The sequence below is a fragment of the Danio rerio genome, chromosome 6, assembly GCF_049306965.1.
Source record: "Danio rerio strain Tuebingen ecotype United States chromosome 6, GRCz12tu, whole genome shotgun sequence".
Lineage (NCBI taxonomy): Eukaryota > Metazoa > Chordata > Actinopteri > Cypriniformes > Danionidae > Danio > Danio rerio.
Genome location: NC_133181.1, coordinates 25,534,658 through 25,557,344, shown reverse-complemented (window position 1 = coordinate 25,557,344; position 22,687 = coordinate 25,534,658). Strand labels below are relative to the sequence as shown.

The following is a 22,687-nucleotide window of genomic DNA, read 5'->3' as shown; positions in this document are numbered from 1 at the left end:
CTCACGTATGAGACCCCGCCCGCGATATGTGCCCAAGGTTCCTACCACTCCGTTTTAATACGAGGTAGTGAGCCTGCAAGCGCTGCCCTCGGAGGAGGCAGACCCAGCCCTTATTTATTGTCCAGTTCGCGTTTTGCGTATTATCCGGACCGCACTCAGAGTTTAGATCATCTGAGCAGCTCTTCGTCTGTTATAGCGGTCGGCAGCAGGGAAGTGCCGTACCGAAATAAGTTCCCACTAGATTGTGGATGCCTTTCTTTCACTACAGAGCCGAGATGAGCCGCGTCCCCCGAGAGCGCGTGCGCACTCCACTCGGAGCTTCGCATCCTCTCGAGCGCGCGCACGCGGCGCCCCTCTAACAGACATCTGTAGAGCTGCGGGCTGGGTGACACCCAACACATTTGCAAGGTTTTACAATCTGCGAGTGGAGCCGGTTTCCTCAAGGGTATTAGGTAACCCTTGGTGATTGAGGAAACAATTCGGTAGGGTGTTGAAACACGCTTGCTGCGCCATTTTCCCTAACACGGAGATACGTGCGCCTTTTTATCTGTCAGTAAAGTTCCCCGTCAGGTGAGCCCTGCAGATTCCTCCGTGGCCCCCAGCACTGACTCAGCGGAGGAGTCACTTGCTGGCCCACTACGTTGTAGGTCTGCCCGCTGGTCAGCCCGCGTTTTGGGTAAAGGTGCCTGCTATGTGTGGTCCCCACTAGGCGATCCCATATGCTTATTCAGCCACGGTTAAGTCCCCCCCCCTGGGCGGACCCGTGTCTTCCCTCCCCGCTAACCACTCTTTTGCTATGCGTACTCCCCCTTTTTAGGGCTAGTCCATATGTAAATTCTGCCATCTATCCCCCCTTGGGTAACGGATGGCCTCCGCAGCGTCCTCCCTATTGGGATTGCACGCTTCCCAACGTACTGTCGTATTTTCCTAGAATTATCTAGATGCTCACGACTTCCCAAAAAATATATATAAATCCGTAAAAACTTCTGTTGAAGTAGGATAAATTAGGGCCAGGGACACGTTGGAGGACCGCGCCCCCCATGATGTGGGTGCGTCACGCTTGCTTGACTATCTCCTCATCGGGGGTGTTGGTAAGGTGCAGTCATTATGGCGCTTTCAATGGGCTCCCAATGCGTGGATTTTACAATCAAATCCACTTATAGTGCTGAAGTTCCCCCCGAAGGGGAACGTTCGAGGTTACTAAAGTAACCCTTCGTTCCCCGAGGAGGGGAACGGAAGCACTATACTCCGTCGCCATAATGACTGTCCCTTAGCTGTTGAAAGTCTCTTCAGCTTAAAAAGGATAGCGTCTGCTGGCGCCAGGTGAGCTTATATACTCAGTTGATTGCTTATGCCGCTCACCTGCGCAGGCTTGCGCTGCCAATTCATTCTTAATTGGCCCGTTCAATACTCTTTCAGACGAGTAGCTTCTGAACCGAACCTCCCAATGCGTGGATTTTACAATCAAATCCACTTATAGTGCTTCTGTTCCCCTCCTCGGGGAACGAAGGGTTACTTTAGTAACCTCGAACGTTCTTTTAGGCGTTCCAAGAAGACACATCAAAACACCTATCTTCACCTGTCTTCGACCCCTGGGGGTTTAAGCAAGTGACAAAAAATAAATGACACCACCGTATGGAACAAAATCATTGGCAAAATATTTTAAATAAAAAGCTTGTTGAATAGCATTAATTGAAATAAAATAATGCATTAAATTAACATGTGTAATTACCAAGTCTTAATGAGTTGAATTGCCAGGGTTTGTATTTTTAGGTCCTGAAATTTAACATAGCTCTTTATTTAAGCTGTAAATAGTTCAACTGAAAGGCGAGGCAGTGGTGCAATAGGTAGTCCTGTCGCCTCACAACAAGAAGGTTGCTGGGTTGTTGGTTCGAACCTCGGCTCAGTTGGCGTTTCAGTGTGGAGTTTGCATGTTTCCTCCGGGTGCTCCGGTTTCCCCTACAGTCCAAAGACATGCAGTACAGGTGAATTGGGTAGGCTAAATTTTGTCTGTAGTGTATAAGTGTGTGGGTGAAAGTGTGTGTGGATGTTTCCCAGAGATGGTTTGCGGCTGGAAGGGCATCCGCTGCGTAAAAACTTGCTGGATAAGTTGGCGGTTCATTCCGCTGTGGCGACCCTTTTTTAATAAAGGGACTAAGCCGACAAGAAAATGAATGAATGAATGAGTTCAACTGAAAATATTACAAACACATTTTCATACTTAAATACATGTCATTTCCTGTTGACAGCAGGTGGTGCTATAACTTTAACTGGATATTGTCGTGTAAATGTGTTCAGGTTAGGACTCTTATCAAGCGTGTGGATTTTGAGGCAGATTCTCCGTCAAAAGTGCATAGGTGGCACTGTCGAGCCTATAACAAACGTACATTTTTGCCACTTCTGGAGCGTGTGCAAAGTTTGTGAGTTTTAGAGCATGTTTAGACCCTCAAAAATGCGATTCATTCAAAAAAAAAAAAAAAAAAAAGAAGAGGAAGAAGAATATGGCCTACGCACATATGTGCTCGGTCCCTAAATATTCAAAAGGCTTTCAGTTCATTTTATTTCAGCTAAAAAAATATTTTTTTATTATTGTTCCTATTTTATTTTTGTTATAGTTTTTATTTTGTTCCACACTGCTGGCTCTACCAATGTTTAGATACTTTGATCAGAACACATTAATTTCAGAAAACAAAGCAGAATACATAATAAAGATTTGCGTACTTATATACATAGTAAAAAATAGTAGTAGTAGTGCAGATAAATCATTCATGATGAACACTGCAATGTAAAAAAATAAATAAATAAATAAATAAATAAAGAGTTTTGCCTACTTGTATATTATGACTGTAATATGCCTTTACTCTTTTAAGGCTGATCAGCCAGTGAAAAATTTGCTGATCTGAGAAAGTACAAATTGATCAGACAGTCTACAAAACCAGCGATTAGTTTTCTGTTATAAACTTTCTTGTCATGTCCAACATGTTTTTGCTAGTAGCTACAGTATGATTCCCTGTTGTTTTGTGCACTCACCTTGGGAAATAAATAATACATTTGTGAAAAACAATTTACATATTACTGTATATCAGACAGAAACGGAAAGAAAGATGTAATCAAATGATATTTTTTTAGAATGTGAAGTTTACTCAAAAGTAAACAAAATAAAGAATAAATAATAGCCTACACATCACATGATAAAACTGAATCACCTGAATAAGGCTTGAGGATTACAGCAGTGTAAAATGATTGTAGTTTAAATGGTTTTTGTTATAGTGAAGCTAAAACAGCTACATTTAAAAATATAAACTGTCATCTATAAAAAATGAACTAAAACTTACATGTGAGCATTTTAGTCTGATTATAATTTGTAGAAACAGATTGCATAATACAGATTTTTTGGAATAAATTGTCACCCAACAATAAACATTAATAAAGTTTAAAAAATGAGTTAAAACTTAAAATAAATTTTTAATCTCATCAGCCAAATATGTTTACTGATTAACACTTGGCAAATGAGACTTGTGTATAACAGAAGATTCTCAAGATATCAATGATGATTATAACCATAGATGACACATTTACTGTAAAGTCAGTCAACATGTCAGCATCCTCATTGTCATGTAATACAGATCATCTGAAAATGTAAATGGTCTTATTTTACTAGTGCGCATTCATAATAACAGCAAAACACTGTTTTTGAAAAGAAAAAGAAAAAATAATACATTTCCTTTGTTCATTTATTCATTTTTCTGGTGACCCAGTACTGGAAAACATCCATACAACCACTCACACACATACACTATGGCCAATTTAGTTCATCCAATTTACCTGTACCGCATGTCTTTGGACTCTGGGAAAGACCAAAGCACCCGGAAGGAACCCAAGTGAACACGGGGAGAACATGTAAACTCCACACAGAAAAGTCCAACAATTTTTGATCTGCTAACTTCAGTCTTTGGTTTGTTTGCCTGATAAAAAGGAATTTAGCAGAGGTCTTCAAACTTGCTTCAATGGGTAGCACATAATATCTGTGCTACTGTACATTAGGCATGTTCAAATAGAAACTGAAAACACATCTGTTTAGCTGTGCCTATACTGAATGAACACTGTGCCCAGTCCGACAGATCACACTATTATGTTTTCTGTTCTTTTTCATTCTTTAATAACCTGTTTTAACACATTTTTATCTGTTTTTTAATCATTTTATTATTTGTTTTTCTTTAGCTTGTCTTCATGTGAATGAAATGTGCTACTTAAATAAACTTGCCTTACCTTGCCTGTGATTAGATTATGATTAGAACAAAAGGGTTAGCTGTTATGCTGAATGATATTTTAAGGAGTATCTTTGTAAATAATTCTAACAATTGACAAAAAAAGATACAAAAAAAGGGCATATTCATGCTTGCAAACACTTTTTGGTCTTTGACCCCTGTACATACTGTCTATATATAAGTATAATTGAGTGTCAGTCATTCTCACGTTTGCTTTCTCTAGGTTCGGGCCACCATTTCTGATGAGAGTAGAAAGGACTCTTTCTTGGGATCATCTGCAACAGAGTGTCTGCAATAAGCTTTACGTTTTTCAAAAAACTGCAATAATAAAGGTTAGTGTGCGCTGAGCATTCAGTACATTACTACTCTGATACATTATGATAGTAGTTGTAATAACTTATTTTCTTTAACTGATTTATTTTATCTCTGCCCTGATGACAGTTAATATTATATTGCAAAATATTTTTCAAGACACTTCTATACAGTTTAAAGTGACATTTAAAAGCTTAACTAAGTTAATTAAGTTAACTAGGCAGGTTAGGGTAATTAGGCAAGTAATTTTATAACAATGGTTTGTTCTGTAGACTATGGAAAAAACTTATATAGTTTATTGGGGCTAAAAATTTAGACCTTAAAATGGTTTTGAAAAAACTGCTTTTATTCTAGCCGAAATAAAACAAATAAGACTTACTGCAGAAGAAAAAAATATATATATCAGACATACTGTGAAAATGTGCTTGTTAAGCATCATTTGGGAAATATTAAAAAAAAAAAAACATTCAAAGGGTGGCTAATATTTCTGACTTCAACTGTATATCACATGAGAGACTTGCTTTGTTTACCAAACAATCGGATCTTATTGGATTTGCATTGTAAACCTTAAATAAAAGTGTAAAACTCCCAAAATCATTCCGCATAAATCCATCGGTTTTTTTAATTTGTATTTTTTTTTTTTTTTACAAAATTCTGATTCTTCTCTCAGATTCTCTCTGGCCATACACTATATGGGATACTGCATTTCTTTATTATAACACAAGTCTCTCAATAATTATGGCCTGACTCTTCCTGAAAACTGTAATATGCAGACGAGGAAGAGCAATCATTCAGTTGAACACAGGAAATGGAGAGATGAGAAAATAGAATGATTTTCATGAGTACACGGTTTCTGTAGATATTTTTGAATATGAGCAAATGTACTCATGTTTAGGCATGGGATGATAACCGTTATTAAGGTTTACCGTGGTTTGGAAAAGTCAAGGTTTTAAAGCCGCCAAAAGTTTCTAATGGCGTTTCTAAGATATATGTATACAACACTATCTCGCAGAAAAGATATTCAAAGATGCAATTACTTAAAGAAATCTGTGTTTTTGAAACTAATGAAGACCAGAATCAATGATTCATTTAAATAATTTAGTCTGACATGTTAAGCTACTGTTCCAAAATATTTTAAATGTTTGTTAAAATAAAATATATTGGGTTCAAAGAGAAAAAACATGTTTTACCTAGTCATTTAAAAACATATTTTACAGCAGCAATCACAAAACTGTGAAAACGTGATGTTTTTATTCAAGATTATCATACCATTAGAATCTTATACCGGCCCATGTCTACTCATGTTACTCATTTTCTTTAGTAAACTTGATTATTTCCTTATGGTCTTGTGCCAAAGCTGCCCTCTGAGGGTCACTGTTGTATCATTTTCCCAGACAGCTGCTGGCTAGATTAATTGCGGACTGGACTGTAGTCTGATTACTGAATAATATACTGTAGATTACATGGTGAAAGGTATTACTTCTTTTTTATGTCGCGCATCCTGTCTTTTCTCTTGTTTTTTCTTTTGCATTACTACAATAGCAATAAATCACTTGATGTGATGAATACATTTTACAGCTATACTCTACATTTTCAGTGTTTTTAGCATAATAAAACAATCAATCTCACACATGGACTAACTCATTGAGAAGTGTTTTGCCTTAAAACCCAAGAAGCGTGGAAAAACTCATTTAAATGAAATGTTATAGTGAAAATATCAAATACATAATCTATAAAAGTAACTATAATCTGAATCTGAATGTATTTTAAAATGTAATATAATCTGATTGCAAGTACCTAGTTTGTAGAATCAGACTACATAATTCAGATTTCATGTTATCAGTTATTACCCAGCAAAAAAAAAAACATTCATACAGATTAAAAAGTTAAATGTCATTAAGACACCTAAACACTGTTTAAAACTGCAATGTAGCACTGTTTTGTATAGCCCCAGTTAATAAGGCAAGGCAAGTTTATTTATAAAACACATTGACATAAACAAGAATAAAAGAAACAAGAAAATTTAAATAATTAATATGATTAAAACAGATTAAACATGATTTCTGTTATTTAAACTTACAAGTATGCATTATTTACAGACCTGATCAACTGTATCAAAGCTTAATGTTATATTTCAGATCATATTGGAGAGAAAGGCACAAGAGACCTTACATTGTCTTGTAATTGCTTGAGTACAACAGATTGGCAGGCACTGCATTTGCTTTATTGTCTTCACAGCATAATACATTAAAGGACCAATATAAACTCACCTTCTCAAACAAAAGACTTCTGCTATTTTCATCTGTTCATTGGCTCCCATTAAATCTCTAATTTATCATCCTGTACGCTTGAGTACAGCTATTTCAGTTTTAAATTGCATCTCTATAGTCTGATGTCGCTCTCTACATCAATTCCACGATAACTCATACTACTGTCATTTCTAGACAAAGGGGGAAATGTGTTCTCAGAACTTATGTTTTTAGATCTATATGGCCGCAGACCTCTTTAATGTCCATGTGAAATCAACATTAATAATTTAAACATAAATCAATTTAAACATAAATTGTTATTCTTTAGGTGACCAATTAACCTGTGCAAGTTCATACAGTCATTCATTCATTTTCTTTTTGGCTCAGTCCCTTTATTAATCAGGGTGTGCCACAGCAGAATGAACCTCCAACTTGTCCAGCATATGTTTTACGCAGCAGATGCACTTCTAGAACATGCAAACTCAGAAATGCCAACTGACTTAGCCAAGGCTCAAACCAGAAACCTTCTTGTTGTGAGGAGACAGCGCTCCCCACTGCGCTACCGTGCCGCCCAAGTTATTACACCGAAATAAAATTTTTGTAATGGTAATTGATAGAATTAATTCCTTGTGTGTTCAATAAAATAACGGGAGGATTATCTGTAATGTCAAAAATATTAGTAATTTATTAGATACAAATGAATAATTCGATCAACAGAATTCTGGGTATCCCCAATGCAAGAATTACATTCAAAGGGGTGTGCAAAAATCCTACATTTCCCTGACTCCAGAATTTATACACAGCTGATAATAAAAAGGTGGTGTTATAGAAGCATTCTTTACTTGTCAATCATTCCGTAGTCCTCCAGCAGCTGCACCCAAACATACTTCCTCTTTTTGCAAACTTCTTTGCACACGTAAACAGACATTAAGGCATGTTCTACAAAATTCTATCTTCACAACTTTAAGAACAACACATTGTATAAAAAGGCTAAGTGAGACATAAAAGTTATTTTCATAGATCGTTGTTGCTTTATTTGTCCAGTCAGCGGAAGGAAACTTCTGCAAAAATGCTTAATTAGAATGCAAAGCGTATCACACTCAGAGAAGAAGTTTAATTAATATGTCACCTTAAGCAATCCAAATGTTTAATGAAAAGAACAAGAGGCACAAATAATAAAAAAATATATATTCCTTTTTCCTAACATAATCTCCAATCAAAATCTGACCGTTTGCTGTTGCATTTGAAGTGGTGATCCTTTTCTGATGTCTGTTTGACAGCTTCAGCCAAATTACCCACTTACCATTATAAGTGAATGATGCACAAAAAGAAACCTCGCTCCTACTCAACATTGTGCTATAGTTGCAAATACATCAACATAATGAAATATAATGGAATCCATTTGTTACACATAATCAATGCACAGAGATAACAATAAAAAAAAGAGAAGCTCATAGGGCTGTTCTTTTATTGATAAACTATTCATTTGGGTTTGAATTTTCTAACAGGTTCAAGGATATTTGCTATGGATTAGTCAAAATGATGACTTCCAGTAAACTTTTCCAAAACTTTTCCCTGACTTTCTTTATTTTTATTATAATGCCTGTATACAGGTGAAAGAAACCCAGTATGCAATGTTGTCTTTTGGTTGTCTAACAAATATCACACCAGGAAAAAGACATGAAATATTCTAGGAAGAACCCCAGGGTAACTGCTAAGGATCTGCAGGCCTCTCTTACAGTGTCTAAGATTAGTGTTTATGTATCCACCATCAAGCAAACAATGAAAAAGAATGATTCCTGCAAGGAGGAAAAGAATATTACTGCCATCTAAAATGTAGTGTGTGGGTGAGGAAGAAGACTTTTGGAAGTATGTCTTGTAGACAGATAAGTACTAAATATAACTTTGCTTCAGATGAGCAGTATTATATTTGGGCAAAACCAATTTTTTAGACAAAACCCAACACAGTATTCTGCAATATAAAACCTTATTCCAAAAGTGTGGTGTCACATAGGTTTATTTTATTTCAGCAGCTTGATGAACCAATTATCTTAATGCTTTTTACAGTTGCTCTCAGTTTCTTCAGGTTTATGTTTGGTTCTTTAAAAAAAAAAAAATGTTCTGCTCTGGTTCTCTTGCATATTCTTCCCGTTAATTTAAGCTTGTCTGAATCTTTTTTTTTTTTTGGTTATTCCTCTCAACCAGACCTGACTTTATTGATGGAACAATAAACCCTGCAATTTCTACAAAGAGTCAGCAGCATTTTGTTGCTGTTATTTAGATTGACAAGATCTTTTTGATTTTATAAAAAAATATTATGCTTAACAAAGCTTCCATAATTTAGTTAAGAATTATTTTGTTATTAGTTGTTTCAAATTTAACTGTTTTCAGTTTTGAATAATTTCAAATGTAACCAATTCTTGTGAAGGCATTACTTCAGTCGTCAGTGTAACATGATTTTTTAGTTATTATTCAAACATGCTGATAACATTAGTTATAATGTTGAAGATATAGTATATACATTTTAAGTCAAAATTATTAAACCCCTTTAAACTTTTTTTCTTGTTGTGTGACAATGTTTAACTGAGCAAAAAATGGTTCACAGTATGTCTGATAATATATATATATATATATATATATATATATATATATATATATATATATATATATATATATATTAAGGTCTAAATTAATTGACCCTTTAAGCTATATATTTTTTAGATTGTCTTCAAAACAAACCATCGTTATACAATAACTTGCCTAATTACCCTAACCTGCCAAGTTAACATAGTAAGCCTTTAAAAGCCACTTTAAGTGTCTTGAAAAATATCTGTCAAATATTTTCTGTCATCATGGCAAAGATAAAATAAATCTGTTATTAGAAATGAATTATTAAAACTATTATACGTTGAAAAAGTCCTCTCTCCCGTAAACAGAAATTGGGAAAAAAACAGAGGACCTAATAATTTAGAGGGCTAATAATTCTGACTTCACTGGCTTTGTATGTTATCATTCAACAGAACAGTTTATTTGAGATTCAAACTTTTTTTAAATAGAATATTCAAAGAAACATTAAATTATTTTAAAAAGCAAAGAAAACAATCATATTTACCCTAAACTATTGAAAGGTAGTGCAAGTCCAGTTTATGGTTCTACATTTGTGATGAGTTTTTTTTGTCCTCCACAGACTACTGAACTGTTTAAAGTGCGTGTGGTGGGTGGATCAGCCTCCTGCAGTTATCTGTCTCCGCACGACAGCAGACCTCTGTGCCATCCCACCGTAGACAGGTGAGCCAACTGTACTCCATGATTTAGAAGAATCAGGGATTGTGTTTATTGCCATGAAAGTGAAAGATTCACATTACTCTTATAAAATAACATTAATATTTAATTATTTTTATGAATTCTAACATGACTTCCACTGTAAGTGTAGCTCACTTAACGTAATGAAATAGCATAGCCTACTCTGTAAAAAATAACTGGTAAATACTGTTTCCATATTTTGTGATTCAGAAGTGTTTTTCATTCATTTACTGTTGTGAACTGCATTATGAGACCTTAATCTCTGCTCTGTTTACTTTTGATGTTGAAAATTCAACTCTACTGTTTAACAAAGTGACTTTTATTGACATTTTAGTAGTTAGAAAGAAAATAATGTGTAAGAAATAATAAATGATGAAATAAATCTGTAAAATAACAGAAAATGTACTGGCAGTTTATTACAAAGTATATATACTGTAATATACAACACCAATCCAGACAATATATCACTTTAAGATATTATAAATGTTAATAAAAGTCACTGTTTTGAACATTACAAGGTTAAAAGTTGTTGTAAGAAAGATCAAGCTTCCATAATGCAATTCAAAAGCATACATAAAAAGGGAAAAATAAGAAACAAAAACATAAATCACCGGATACAGAAAACTGCAAATTTAAAGGACACCTATTTTACCCCTTTTTTTTTAAGATTTAACATGAGTTTTTTTGTGTCTCCAGAATGTGTCTGTAACGTTTCAGCTCAAAACACCCATCAGATTATTTACTATACTTTTCAGAATATTGGAATTTTCTCCTCTGAACAGCTGTTTTTGCTGCATGTGCCTTCAATGCTAGTTCTCCCCACCCACTGTTCCCACGTGCCTGTCAGAGTGTGTAATCGTCCTGTCTCCGATAAACAGTACAGTGACAGTAATGAAGCAAATTTCATGTAACATTTGTGAGAAAAAATACAGTAAGATGCTGTATGAATAATCGTTATATTAATGTACAAATTAAACCTGATTTTAATGTCCACAAACCGGGATTGAAACGCCTTCTTGTACTGACACTATGCGGCTGGTGTGATACAGTAAAACTGCTGTAATTCATTACAAACATGCACTGTTTTAAAAACGTTTTAAACTTGTAAAACTCATTCTTGATCACATTTAATGATGACTGATGATCACAGAAAGCAGAACGGATCTTTTAATCTCAGTTGCTTTGAGCACGTCCTGTCTTGTTGACATGATTATATGCGTTACTAAGGAGACATGTGGCTATCAATCAATTTGATGGGCAGGGAAACTGCACTCCTTTGGCATGTTGTGGTGGTCCTCAAAATGGGAGGGATTTGGATCCTAACTTTTTTACGTCAACAAATTTAAAAAAGAGATGTATTGTCGTTATATCACCCTAATATGACAGTGGACACTCTATACCTACACACAGTTCTGTCCAAACACCTTACAAATGTTGATTTTCACGATCAGTGTCCTCTAAAGATATTTTTCAGTGTACATTTTGGTCTGTGTTGAGATTCTGTTGTTCTACAAGGTTTTGTTATGCTATACTGTTCGGATACTGTTCCATTAAGTGTTACCAAATAATGCTAAGAAAAAACAAAAGCAGTCTTTGAAACTGTGCGAAATAAGTGCAAATATTGTATGGTGTAAATAGGAAATAGAATTACAAAAAAATCCTAGAGGAAACACAGTATATTAGTTGAGGGAACTAAATAATATGTAATACACTAGGTCACCAGTGCTTTGTCTTTTTGGGTGTCATTAAAATAGAACCAACTTGTTGGAGTTTTTGTGTGTGTGTGTGTGTGTGTGTGTGTGTGTGTGTGTGTGTGTGTGTGTGTGTGTGTGTGTGTGTGTGTGTGTGTGTGTGTGTGTGTGTGTGTGTGTGTGTGTGTGTGTGTGCGCGTGTGCGTGTGTATGTTTTTACAGTCACTGGACAATTTATTCCATCCTTACTGAAAATCTTATTGAACCCAATCTTTCGAAGAAATCTTGGTAACACTTTATAAAAACTACACACTATAAACCATTTATTAAGTATTTAAACTCTACATTAATAAACGCTAGTAAACAGTTTATAACTAAAGCTACAAATGCTGTGTTCTTGACTTAGAACCACATTTATAATGTGCTTAATTATTGTACTTTCATACTTTGTTAATCATTCATTTTTAATTACTAAATTTAGTATTTCATTATTTACAAACTAGTTATTTAAGCATAGTTGTTTTTTTAGGATCATTCAGAATGAGTTAGTAAATGATTTATAAACTATTCAAATTAAAATATATAATTATTTTTATTCAAGCATATAGTATTAGTTAATTTGTATGTTAATAAATGCTTTATTAACTTAACTTCATGCAGTTTTGTGACCAAATCTAATGTAAGGACTATTTATGCTAATAAATGACTTTATTTATACCTATTCGTTTGAAGATACACAAATGAAACTGTACTTCAAGTGAAACGAAAATCTTTGAAACCTAATGTAAAATAAAATTACTGTACAGTTTAAACATCACATCCTATTATATTGTTAAATTATTATATTGTTGTTGTTTTACACAATTTTATGTCGTATTTTGACACTGCTGTCATTCTGCAATGTTTAAATTTTACAGTAATTTTACTTTCTAGATATTTTGCAAAGATTATTAAGAGCATAAGAGCATTGAATCATCATTTATAAAGGACTTAGTCCTCAGTTTAGATTAGGTCACATAACAGCATGAAGTTGAATTTATATAAGCATTTATTAACATACATAGTAATCATTAATTTTTGCCTGAACAATAAGATGTATAAACATTGATTTTAATAGTTTATTCAACATTTACTAACTCATTCTGTATGATCCACCAACTAATCTTAAATACAAATGGTTTGTAAATAATGCAATACTTCTTATAGTAGTGTATAAAAAATAAATTATTAACAAAGTATGAAAATACAATTATTAAGCACAGTATAAATGTGGTTCTCGGTCAAGAAAAGAGCATTTATAGCTGCAATTATAAACTGATTACTAACATTTATTAATGTGGAGTTAATGCTTAACAGATAATGAATTCACCATATGCTAATGCTAATAAATGGTTCATAGTGTGTAGTTATTATAAAGTTTTACTGAAATCTTTTTTTACAGTGTTTCTATGCAAACTAAATGCTTATCAGTTGCGCCACAGTTCATTTCTCCAGCAGCTTTAAACTTTTTAATTGGTCTCTAAATACCCACATCATGGTATTTTAACCTATTTAGGACAAATTGTATCCTCTCCTCTGCATCTTATTTGTGTGGCTCTAGAGACAAAAACCCAACAAACCAAACCATGAAAATGCTGTAGGTGTAACACACACGCACACACGCGTCTTGAATGCCAATCATCCATTTTTCAATTTAAAGAGCTTAAAAGTCATGACTGTAGCCTCATTCACTGATGTGTCTGCTATTCTGGGCTGCTGTGCTTCTTCTGATATGAATATAAAAAAATTATGATACTTGTGGATGTGTGCTACTTTAAAGTGTACAATTTTAAATGATAGCTCAGTAGAATGGAATTAGGTGCAGATTTACTATGAGTTTTGTATAGCATATCATTTAAATTCACTTATAATGTAAGTGAAATTCTCATTTGCTCATAGTAATGGTTATATAAAACATTGAACCCTCATACTGGCTCTCCTAAATTGAATATTTTAATGGGGGTCTTTCTTAAGGCTTGTCAGTAAACAGCTACTGTTATTATTGAATAGTGTCTGGCATGACCACCCAGTTGTTGTTTTATCTCTTAGGCCAGCAGATGTTAGTGCAGGCCACATGATACATTTAATACATTATTACATTTGATAAATTTGCTAAGTATTAAACTATATGAACATTGATATAAAGTTGAAAACATTGTCTACATTTAATGGTCACCAACATATAAAAAATAGGAAATTTTAACCTTGATCTGTCTCTTATGTTGGCTTTCTCCCATTTGGGATCACTAAAGTGGATCATCAGCATATTTATTAGGCACAGGTTTCACATCCGATGTTGTTTCTGATGCAACCCTTGTGAAACCCCCAAGCTGTGAATTTTTGCTTTGATAAATATATTTTAAAACGTATATATTTTGAGAATGCAGTTTAGCCAGGTGTTCCCCATAGCCTCCCTCACTGACATGCACCACATCTGTCAAGCAAAGGCACTATTGACAGTGGAAATGCAAGGATATGTACTGTTTTTGCATTGAAGTAATCATGATTTCACCATCGGGTTTAATTACGAATTCTGGAGCATGAAACAGGCTGGAGAGGTGGATCCACGTGCAGCATAAGTTTATTGAATATAAATCAGGAATAAAACAAAGGGTAAAGAAAAAAAGGAACCAATAAACTAAACCTCACAGAGACCAGCCACAAATCAGCTACCACATTCAACAACAGACAAACACACACTGCAATACAAGGACTATTTATACAGGTGACAACAATTAGACTAATCAAATTGATAAGGTACAAGAGAAGGAGACAATAACTGCATCCCAAATGGCACACTATGCTATATACACTATGCCCTTGTGCACTATGTACTTATGTACTTATGCACTTAGACACTCAATAGCATAGCATATGTAGTGTCGTCCTAAATGGAACATTAATGTATTTTTAATAAGCGAAAATTCAAACCGATTGAGTACTAATCCCAAATTAGTGAAATAAATGACTAAACTATCAAATAATACCTGCCATAATTAACCACATTCACCATGAGGAGGTGCTATAATCACTCTCGCAGGAGAATTTTGCTTTCACAATCCAAAATTAATGAAGTACTCCAACATGTGCACCTGATAGCTCCGCTCCTTCCGCTACGTAAAGCTGCTGTTTCTAAATCTGTGAAGTGTCCGACATTCCACATTCAACATCAGGAGGCGCTATAATCACTCTCGCAGGAGAATATGGCATTCCCAATCCAAAATAAATTAAGTACTCCAGCATTTCCACCCAATGGCTCTGCCCCTTTCACTACGTAAGCAAATCTGCAGTAGTTGAGTGCGTGAAGTGTTCGACATTCCACACGTCATTTTACCGGTTGAATAAGTGCATCATCTGGGTGTTTAAAGTGCACTTATTTTTAAAGTTTTCAGTGTAAACGCACTACCTACACTTTTTATTTACACTACATATTTACAAAATGACATAGAATAGTGCACAAGTATGCAATTTGAGAATGCACCTAATGACTCACCAGGGCAACTAACAGCAACTACAATTAACATGGGTGTGGCACAAGAGGACAACAGTAAGGAGTAACAGACAAAAGCCCCTTTCACACAGTGATACCGGTAAATATCTGGAAAATTTCCGGAAAGACTTTACCGGTATATTGAAAAAAGCGGTGTTCACACAGGCGAGGACCTTACGGAAATTTTCCGGAAAAGAGCATTCACACATCCATTCCAAAATACCGGTAAATTCTGACATCATTCACCACAAATGAGCTTTAAACGGCTGCGCTTGTATTTGTAAACATTTGACTAAATTACAAACTCTGTGGATGATCAATATTGTGAACAACTTTCGCAGGATCACTTTCGCATGTCGAGATGTTCATAATATGTGCGTGTGCTGGCGCTCATAGGCGCACGCAAAGCTTGAAGGTAAACAAACAACGGCTTATCATAAGCATCTCATCGATGATTATTTACACAGTTGGCATTAAGAAGAACATATAAACGTGATCTGACTAACTTCTAGCAGCTAAATGTGTCTGGAAAAATATTCAAAGGCTTTTATCCTCACAAACCGCGCGGACGTGAATGCGTCTGACTGTTGTGATTGGCTAAAGCAGACGTCTCACGTCAGCACGTTCTAGACATGCACGCGCTTATTACGGGAATCTTCCTTCTGCATTCACACAGCGCAGCATTCCGGCAAATTGCAGATAATGTTACAACTTCTCTTTCCGGAAAAAAGCCAGAACGAATTTACCGGTATTTTCAAAAAGGACCTGTTCACACATACAACCTTTCCGGAAAATTGCCGGCAATTTTCTGGAAAGGTCTGTATGTGTGAAAGGGGCTAAAAACAAAACAAAAAAGGGTCAGACACATACTGGGCTAGGACTGTAACATTACTGTACTATACTACTATTCTGCTTTTTTTTTTTTTTTTGTAAGGTGCATGTTTAGCTTGAAAATGTGAATGTGTCAAGTCACCTTTTCCTGAAAGCATCTTTGTTTTTGCACACTCATCCATGTCTGTCACTTAATTAATATGTTGTTTATTTGTAACTGTGATGTTCATTTGATAGAAGAGGCATTTCATTTCTCATGTTGTTACCTGCTGTTCTCTGACGCAAGCTTCTGCTCTTGTGTGCGGAAAGCCAACAGTGTTTAACTGTGCAAGTAATTAGGTTTGTCAGCCATTGCTGAAGATGTATTCATTCATCTAGAGCTTTCACAAGCAAGACTGAGTTAGTAAGAACATATTTTCTGAGGACTGACAGAAAGCATATGGTTGCCACAAACATTTATCATCAAAATAAGGGTTCGTATGAACAGAAGTTCAGAGAGTCAAGTAAAAAGCATGCAACATTTTTGTGTTACTACAGAGACTAAGTTGAGCGTGTATGTTTTTGGCCCTACAAAGTATGATTTGAGATAAGGTAGATTGTTTAGAATCATCTGCAAATGTGTTAGGCCACCATCCCATCTGCATTACTGGTGATTTAATTATATCATAAATCAGTTTATCTTTTGGTCAATGGATTTTCATTTTAGAAATGGATATTGAATATCTAATTAGTTTTTTATATTTTTTTATAATTTATGAATAAAACGAATAAAGGCTCGTTTTTTTGTATTCTGAAACCAGATAGGCCGAGTAATTCATGGTGATGCAATGCTGCCACACACAGGCTAGCCTACTATAATATTTTTTTTCACTTAATAATGTTATAAAAGTATTTTCTTGTGATAACAGGATTTTGTTAAGACATATTTTCCTCAGAGGAAAATGGGCATTCCAGCACCGCATACATGTGTATAATTAATTTTAAAGTTGTTTATCTGTTTTCCTACCCTAAATTAATAAAACAAAAATGAAATGAAAAAACAAAATCTTTTTTTTTTTTGTGAGCAAAAGAAAAAACAAAAAATGGTTGTTTTCTTAATTTTTCTTTTTTTGTTTAAAAAACAGACATGGAATGGACGGAAGATACCCTTATTACTGACCAATATAGAACTGTTTCTAATTCTCTTAACAGGATACAACCATAAAATTTTAGTTAATGTTGAAACTTGGTTGAATTGGTAAAGTCATGAAAGTGAAACATGGTGCCGCTCTGTCCTGGTTTGGGCTAGTGTTTCTTTTGGCAGAATTGACTGAATTGTTAGGACTGTGGTGCTCTTTTTGTGGGGTTTATTATTTTTATTATTTTATTATTTTTTATCCATTATGCCATTCCTTCAAGAAACTCCCTAAATTGGTGATTTATACTTTTTGCATTATAATGATTCCACACACAATTCTAATAAAATGGAATCATATAATTGCACTGCAATTATAGCAATGTGGTCTGTAAAGTTCAGCTATTTATCAAGAATCACTCCTAGGTTCCTGATGGTCCTGGAAGGAGTTCTGATTGAGGTGCTCAACTGTATGTTGAAGCTATGGTTAAGTGTTGGGTTGGCTGGGATTACATGCAGTTCTGTTTTTGAGGTAATGGTGCTTCCTTTAGCAGGAAATATATGTCAGACATGCTGATATCCAGCAGCAATGTCTGATCATCAGACTTGAATGAAAGGTAGAGTTCGGTGTTATCAGCATAGCAGTGATATGAAAAGCCAAGTTTCTGCATGATGACATGTAAATAGAGAAGAGACGCAGTCCAAGAACAGAGCCCTGAGGCACCCAGTAGCAAGATGGTGCAGCTTTTACAATTCACCCCTACAAGACAAATTGAATGATCTACCTGGGAGTTAAGAACTTAACCACTTTTGTGTGGTATGCAAGATGCAGATTGTCTTGAGGGTTGCTGAGAGAATTTGGTGGTTAACCTTGTCAAAAGCAGCAGACAAATCTAGCAAGATGGGCACTGTGGATTTGGATGGAGCTCTTCCTAGTCTATAACTGAGAGCAGGGCAGTCTCAGTGGAGTGACCTCTTTTAAATCCAGACTGGTTTGTTTCCAGGAGGTTGTTCTAAGAAAGAGAGCCATAGATTAGATTGAAACAAAATCTTCCAGTGTTTTGAAATTTATGGTAGGAGTGATATTGGCGGGTAATTGTTTATAAGAGCTGGATTTGTGATTGGTTTCTTAAGTAGTGTTAAGAGTTATCTAAGCCTGATGTAAGGCAGCATAAAATCATCCACAGTGATTGAATGTGTTAATTAAGTGTGTATGCACAGGTACAACAGAAGTTGAGATAGCTTGAAGAAGATGAGATGGAACAGGATGGGTTTTAACAGTTCTGCATCCTAAAGGAGGGAATGCGTGTTTACTATGGTGTGCCCATCTATAGATGCTGTTTTATTAATGAAAAATGATGAACTGTCAACATTTGGGTGGCATGAGCTGGCCTGGATGTCAGAGGGGGAGATTGTGTCAAAACAGAATGACAGGGTGAAGCAGAGTGTTTCAGTAGCACGGTTAGTGTCAAGTAATGAAAAGTCACTGGTGGGTGGAAGTGACTTTTTAATTAAAGCATACATTTGAGAAAGGTAAGAGTGAGCGTAGGTGGTGACAGAAGGTGATGTGTGGAGGAGAATCAGATGTATCAGGATTTAGATTTTGGTTAAAGAATAGGAGGAAGTGGTCTGATGAGTGCAAGGGGGTGGCTAGCAAATAGTCAGTGGAGCAGAACCAGGGGTAGATGAGGTCCAGTTGGTTACTAGATTTGTGAGTAGCTGAAGCAGGCACACTCTACAAAAAAAGAAAAAAAAAGTCAGGCAGAGTAGAAATCAGTTGCATAATGTTTATCTAGGTGGATTCTGAAGTCTCCATGCACCACTAGAAAAGTACCATCCTTTTTTACCTCCTCCAAGAAGCTTTCTAGTTGTCCTGGAGAATGAAAAATGTTTACAAAAGTGATTTTTATAGGGTGGGTAATAGGCTTGGGCGGTCTCCAAATTTTGATACCACCAATCCTCCTCCCTATTTTACCTCGGTATACGGTATTACTCCGAATAATAAAAAAACAAATATGACGTAAGGCTCAAACAGAGTCACCAAACTCTAGGCTTGTGCCTAAACCATTCAGAAACTGAATACCAAACACAATAACAAATTATATATTATAAATAATATATTATAACTTCTATTACAACAGTCAACCAGAATTAAAATTACATAAACATCCAGACAAGTTTACACGCAGAGATGCGCACACAATCATTTCAATTAAATCTTACCGCCTGAACAATGTTTAATAACAAAGAAGAGCAGCACTTGAACATTATCTCTTTTTCATCCAGGCAGCTTGAACTGGGCATCTAGGACCTTTACCATATCCTTAAAGAACTTTTTTTTCTACTGTGAAACGAGACCATTTTTCTCCTCTTCTAGTATTTTGTCACTGCATCAGTACAGACTTTCCAATGGACATGGTCCCTTTTGTACTTATTCTTTTCATCCATTATCGTTGGCTGTGTACTAGACGTGGACCTAGATGTTGTTGGTCCTGCATTGGGAGGTGTTAAAACTCCTGAGTGAATTCGAGTCTATTCTCGCAGCAGTGAGTGGATAGTGATTTCGTATATGCGTATTGGGTTCAAGGTATTTTCATCTCTCGCGGTCACCTTTTTGTTGCACAATTTGCAAATTTCCTCATCCCAATTTACCGCCTCTCCCTTCTTGTTTGGTCAAAATCCAAAATACATCTAGACCAGGTCACTTGGTGCACGACTTGCTAACTTTCCACACTTCTGTCTTTCTCCTTCACGCTGTCCACTGATGACAACTACACATACGCAATTTTAGTCAATAAATAAACTATATTTAATACTTGTTACCCTATATAAGTGCATTGTTTTATGAGGGTAAAACGGTATTGAAACTGATACTATTGCTATTTTTAGATCTCGTGGTATACCATATTACAGTTTTACCACTCAAGCCTAGTGGGTAAGCATAACAGTCAAAAGAACTGTTAACATGTTGTGATACATGATTAAGTTTCCAGTGGTTAGAGACGTTATTTGTGGATAGGGTTGTAGGTGTAGCCATGTCCTGTGGTTTAATCCAAGTCCCAATTACGGGCAGAGGATTGAGATTAGAATGGGCACTGAGAGTTAAAATGAAGTCTGCTTTGTTAACAGCAGACTGACCGTTCTGTATCAATTTTAAAAGAATGCAAATTGTTGGATAAGTGTAGACAAAATTGCACAGATTATTTAGATTGCATCGCCTACTAAGTGGTTTGCCGTTTGTAACAGTAGTAACTGTTATTAACAGTGGAGATAATTGGAACAAAAAACAAAAATCTCAGAAAAATCACCAGAAGCATAAATAAATAAATAAATAAATAAAGATACTTTTGTATGGTCCCTGCTTGCTGGCGTTTCACAGGTAAAGTCACTTTTCTTAATACTCCTCGCTTTTCCCTGAGGAGAGCTTTATAATGGCTGATGTAGCCCCTGACTAGTTGATTCATCATTCTGCAGGACATGCCTTGATATTTACATTTTACAGCTTAAATGCACCCAATGTGGCACAAGAACAAGCACAATGTGACATAAGATCAAATGACACTCAGAGCAGTGGTCAAAAGATTACTGAAAAATCATACTTAAATAAAAGTACCATTACTTGCAAGTAGAGTAAAAGTATATGTTGTAAATATTATAGTATGAGTAAAAATTAACTCGAGTAGCTGATGTGTTCATATGTAGTTTGTGGATGTGTGTGTAAACGTAACACTCTGTAGTGTATTTAGTTATTGTTAAGGCAATTTTGGTCTCATTTAACCAAATAGGACATGTTCCTGGATTAACATCTGTTGATAACGTATGAATTGGTCTGTTGATATGTTGATAACGTATGGATTACATTTTTGAACGAAAATTGTTACAGTATCAACATAGGTGTTAATCCATGATCACATCATACTTGGCAAAATCATGACATTCTACAGTAAACATCTGTCATCTTCTCATCAGTGGCATACAGTCTAAACAGACTCTGGGTCTTTGTGTGTAAAGATTTTAGATGTCTTCTTGGACACTTATAACTGCTTCCAAACAGTTATAAATATTGCATTTGTAAGTAGCGCGTGACTTGAGATAGTTCTTTCTAAGTGCAATTTGATTGGACTGAAATCACAGAACTGAGTTTTCTAATCCCCATAGACAGGAAAAATAAAGTAGTGGCTGCAAGGATGAAGGAAAGTAGTGGAGTAACAAACACTAGATATCTCATACAGACCCTGAGCATGTGTCAATAGCGCCGCCACATTTGTACAGTGCTCCCAGCACAAATGTCATTCAACCGCACTTAGTCAAGACCAAAGCTAATGTGACTGTGTACGGGTGTAGTAATGATCAAACAAAGAAAACAAACCACAAAGGCAGAACATTTCATAGGTAAGATTTCGTTTTTTTGTTTTGTTTGTTTTTTTGTATATTATGAACCTTTGTGCTAAGCAAGTAACTTTATTGATCATAATACATTCACTTACTGCATTCACCATAAGGCAAACTTGCACTAAATTCTAGGCTCATGCTAGTTTTGTTAAATAAAATCAGCTAACATTGTAAATGAAATATGACAACAAGATGCTGCAGTGCTAGAAACTTGTATTATAGTCGGTTAAGTGAACGAGTGGTTCATAAAGGAGATTCATTCACAAATAAATCACTCATTTCGTTAGAATTAGAAGTGAAAGCAGGAGAGAGGATGTGTTACAGGACACAGATTAGATCAAATATAACTGGGAGGGAGGATAATACATCTCTATGGACACAAACACATGCTTTTTATCAGCAATGTCTGTGCGGTCACTTATCCATTGATTTATAAAAGTGATGTAAAATTCTAAATTTCGAAATTTAATAAAAATTTGCATAATGACCACTGGAAAACATCTGATTATAGATATATGTATATGTGTGTATATCTCTGGCTCTGGATGACCAGACCTCCACTGCACATGGTACCGCATTGATTTCAATTTGATTTTGGTACCCTATACCAAAATGGCATCTCTATTGATAAATTCCTTCCAATAGACAACAACAGGGTAGGTGACATCTAATGTAAATATCAATAGTGGAGTAAAAGGACCGATACTGCACTAAAAATGTACTCAAGGGAAAGTAAAAGTACACACTATTGAGTAAATAAAAATTTCTGAAAAAACTACTCAATTACAGTAATTTGAGTATTTGTAATTTGTTACTTTACACCACTGACTATGACAACTAAATCAAATCAAAATGCTCACATTCAGCTGTTCCCTTCTGTTGCTTCCATGGATCAATTCTTTAGGCCTCCAACTGCATACAGAAGATCTAAGATACAGAAACTAATATATGGACAAATATACTCAGTACTGTGCAAATGTCTTAAACCACCGTCAGCT

The 22,687-nt window shown here is 35.4% G+C and overlaps 1 protein-coding gene and 1 long non-coding RNA gene across 6 annotated transcripts in view; one reads left to right on the top strand and one right to left on the bottom strand.

Moving 5' to 3' along the window:
• usp43a (ubiquitin specific peptidase 43a) overlaps positions 1-22,687 on the top strand; it is a 238,101-nt gene that overhangs the window by 181,029 nt on the left and 34,385 nt on the right. For 4 of the 5 annotated variants that reach the window (XR_012407383.1, XR_012407384.1, XM_073953089.1 and 1 more), the window contains exons 9-10: positions 4,492-4,600; positions 10,017-10,117. Coding sequence is in view for 3 of the 5 variants with exons in the window: in XM_073953089.1 (XP_073809190.1) it covers positions 4,492-4,600; positions 10,017-10,117 (210 nt within the window). In the remaining 2 variants the exon portion in view is untranslated. 5 annotated transcript variants of the gene reach the window in all.
• Positions 1,582-7,999, bottom strand: LOC141386265 (uncharacterized). Its single transcript, XR_012407942.1, has 3 exons — positions 4,019-7,999; positions 1,869-2,636; positions 1,582-1,805 (listed from the first exon to the last, which is right to left on the bottom strand). It is a non-coding gene; the product is annotated as an uncharacterized lncRNA (long non-coding RNA).